The sequence below is a fragment of the Salmo trutta genome, chromosome 14 (assembly GCF_901001165.1).
Source record: "Salmo trutta chromosome 14, fSalTru1.1, whole genome shotgun sequence".
Classification (NCBI taxonomy): Eukaryota; Metazoa; Chordata; class Actinopteri; order Salmoniformes; family Salmonidae; genus Salmo; species Salmo trutta.
The window spans coordinates 81,560,803-81,563,329 of record NC_042970.1 but is presented as its reverse complement, the minus strand read 5'-3'; the positions used below and the strand labels follow the sequence as shown (position 1 = coordinate 81,563,329).

The 2,527-nt window shown below is 42.1% G+C and overlaps 1 protein-coding gene across 1 annotated transcript; it reads left to right on the top strand.

The window, feature by feature from the left end:
* The first annotated feature begins 917 nt into the window (after positions 1-917).
* Positions 918-1,734, top strand: LOC115207150 (nanos homolog 3-like). The gene has a single exon (XM_029774135.1). The coding sequence runs from the start codon at positions 1,058-1,060 to the stop codon at positions 1,730-1,732; it is 675 nt and encodes a 224-aa protein (XP_029629995.1). The 5' UTR covers positions 918-1,057; the 3' UTR covers positions 1,733-1,734.
* The last annotated feature ends 793 nt before the right edge of the window (positions 1,735-2,527 follow it).

Genomic DNA, 2,527 nt, shown 5'->3' with positions numbered 1-2,527 from the left:
ATCCTTCCTTCTTTGCCATCTTTCTTCAATTCGATGGATTTCAACGTAACTTTATTGATCCCCCCCAAAGGGAAAACCATTATTGGTGATTGAGGTAATCATTGATCTTATATGATAACAGAAGGACTTTTGTATAGAGTGTTGCGTGTGTATTTATTTGAGTGTAACTAAATTCCTCCATCTCCCCATTCCTCTAATCCCGGTATTCCCCTCCGTCCCCCATCGCTCTCTCCAAACCCCGATTACCCCAACTCCCGTCCCCGTCCCTGCCTGGACTGGTCATTTCAGTAGGATGCCTGTTTATGTCGTTTCCATTGTGTGTTTTATAATATTGTCTGTTTCAGATGTTGTTTCTTTGTCATTTCCATTGTGTTATAACATCGTTTTGGTAGTAGTGAACAGCAAGGACGTCGAAGCATAGTGAACAACAAGGAAGTTCACTGTATATAGACTATTTTTCTATTGTGTTATTGACTGTACGTTTGTTTATTCCATGTGTAACTCTGTGTTGTTGTTTGTGTCGCACCGCTTTGCTTTATCTTGGCCAGGTCGCAGTTGTAAATGAGAACTTGTTCTCAACTGGCCTACCTGGTTAAATAAAGGTGAAATAAATAAATATTAAAAAAAGAAAAAAAGCAGTTTTGAATTTTACTGATATGTTCTTATTACAATTGGCTATTATCAAACAGCTTCATATAACTAAGAATTATAATCTAAATCCTATCCATTTAGATCCTAGAATAGATTAAACAGTTATATTTGAAGTTTTTAATACTGTTGAGGTGTAACATTTTATCCCAAATAGTTGATCTTCTAAAATTGCCAATTTAGCAGTTGTCAGTTTGAAACCATTTGATTGGCTGTTGTCACGTGCCACGGACTCCGCACAACGCCATCTGATTGGCTGTTTAACAAAACACTGACAGGTTAAAACGTGAACGTTGTCAAATTTGCCTTCAGTTGAGTTGTCAGTTTAGACCCAGCGTTCTTTATTCTGGTACATTCTGATCGTTATCAGACACTAGTCTGTTGGGATATAAAAAATACAAGTGATAGTATGAACGCTATGATTTGTCAACTCCAAGACCTACCGCCTTACATGGAGTCCGAAAACAAGAGTTTCCAACCGTGGCGTGACTACATGAAGCTAGCTGACCTAGTGCGGGAGATGCAGTTAGGCAAGTTCACCCCAGAACCGTTAACCGTTGACGGTCATGACTCCGGGATATGCTCGACCATGGTGGAATTTGAAGAGTTCCCGCCGCGAGCCTTGCTGTCACCGATAACACCTGTGGCGACACCACCACTATGGCACGAAATGGAACCCCTGGATTCCGAAATCGTCCTCTTGCATGAAGACGCTCCTTTATGGCCGAGCAGCACCGAGGGTCCCGAGCCCCCTACAGCAGCGTCCAGATCCCCCGCGGGCACCCGGGGCCAGAGTGGGAGAAACACGCCGGAGGAGGTGCCATCACCTGAGCGAAAGTTCTTCAGCTTCTGCAAATACAACGGGCAGTCTGAGTCTGTGTATTCGTCCCACAGCCTCAAGGACCAGGATGGGGACATGATGTGCCTGTACCTGCGGCTGTATGTCTGCCCTCTCTGCGGGGTCACCGGGGCCCAAGCCGCCACCAAGCACCATTGTCCCCTGGTCGAAACCACCTACAGCTCTGTCTATGTCATGTCCAGTGGTGTAAAGTACTTTGGTGAAATACTTGAAAGTACTACTTAAGTAGTTTTTGGAGGATCTGTACTTTACTTGGGCTTCCGAGTGGCGCAGCGGTCTAAGGCACTGCATCTCAGTGCTTGAGGTGTCACTACAGACACCGTGGTTCGAATCCAGGCTGTCTCTCAACCGGCCGTGATTGGGAGTCCCATAGGGTATCGCACAATTGTCCCGGGTTTGGCCGTCATTGTAAAAACGAATTTATTCTTAATTAAATGAAGGTTTTTACTTTTACTTCACTACATTCCTAAAGAAAATGATGTACTTTTTACTCTGTACATTTTCCCTGATACGCAAAACTATTGTTTACATTTTGAATGCTTACCAGGACACGACAATAGTTTAATTCACACACACATCAAGAGACCATCCCTACTGTATCTGATCTGGCAGACTCACTAAACACATGCTTCGTTTGTAAATGATGTCTGAGTGTTGGAGTGTTATCTGGTTATCTGTGAATTAATAAAGAACAACAAAAAGGTCCATCTGGTTTGCTTTACTTTTTACTTTTCATACATAAGTATATTTTAGAAATTACATTTACTTTAGATACTGAAGTATATTTTAAACCATTTACTTTTAGACTTTTACTCAAGTAGTATTTTACTGGGTGACATTCATTTATACTTGAGTCATTTTATATTAAGGTGTCTACTTTTACTCAAGTATGTGGGGGCAGAGGGGCTCCAGTCGTCCCCTTCCCTGACTGGACTGGTCATTTCAGTAGGATGGCTGTTTATATAGTTTCCATTGTATGTTTTATAATACTTTCTGTTTCCATTGTGTTTTATAAAATAC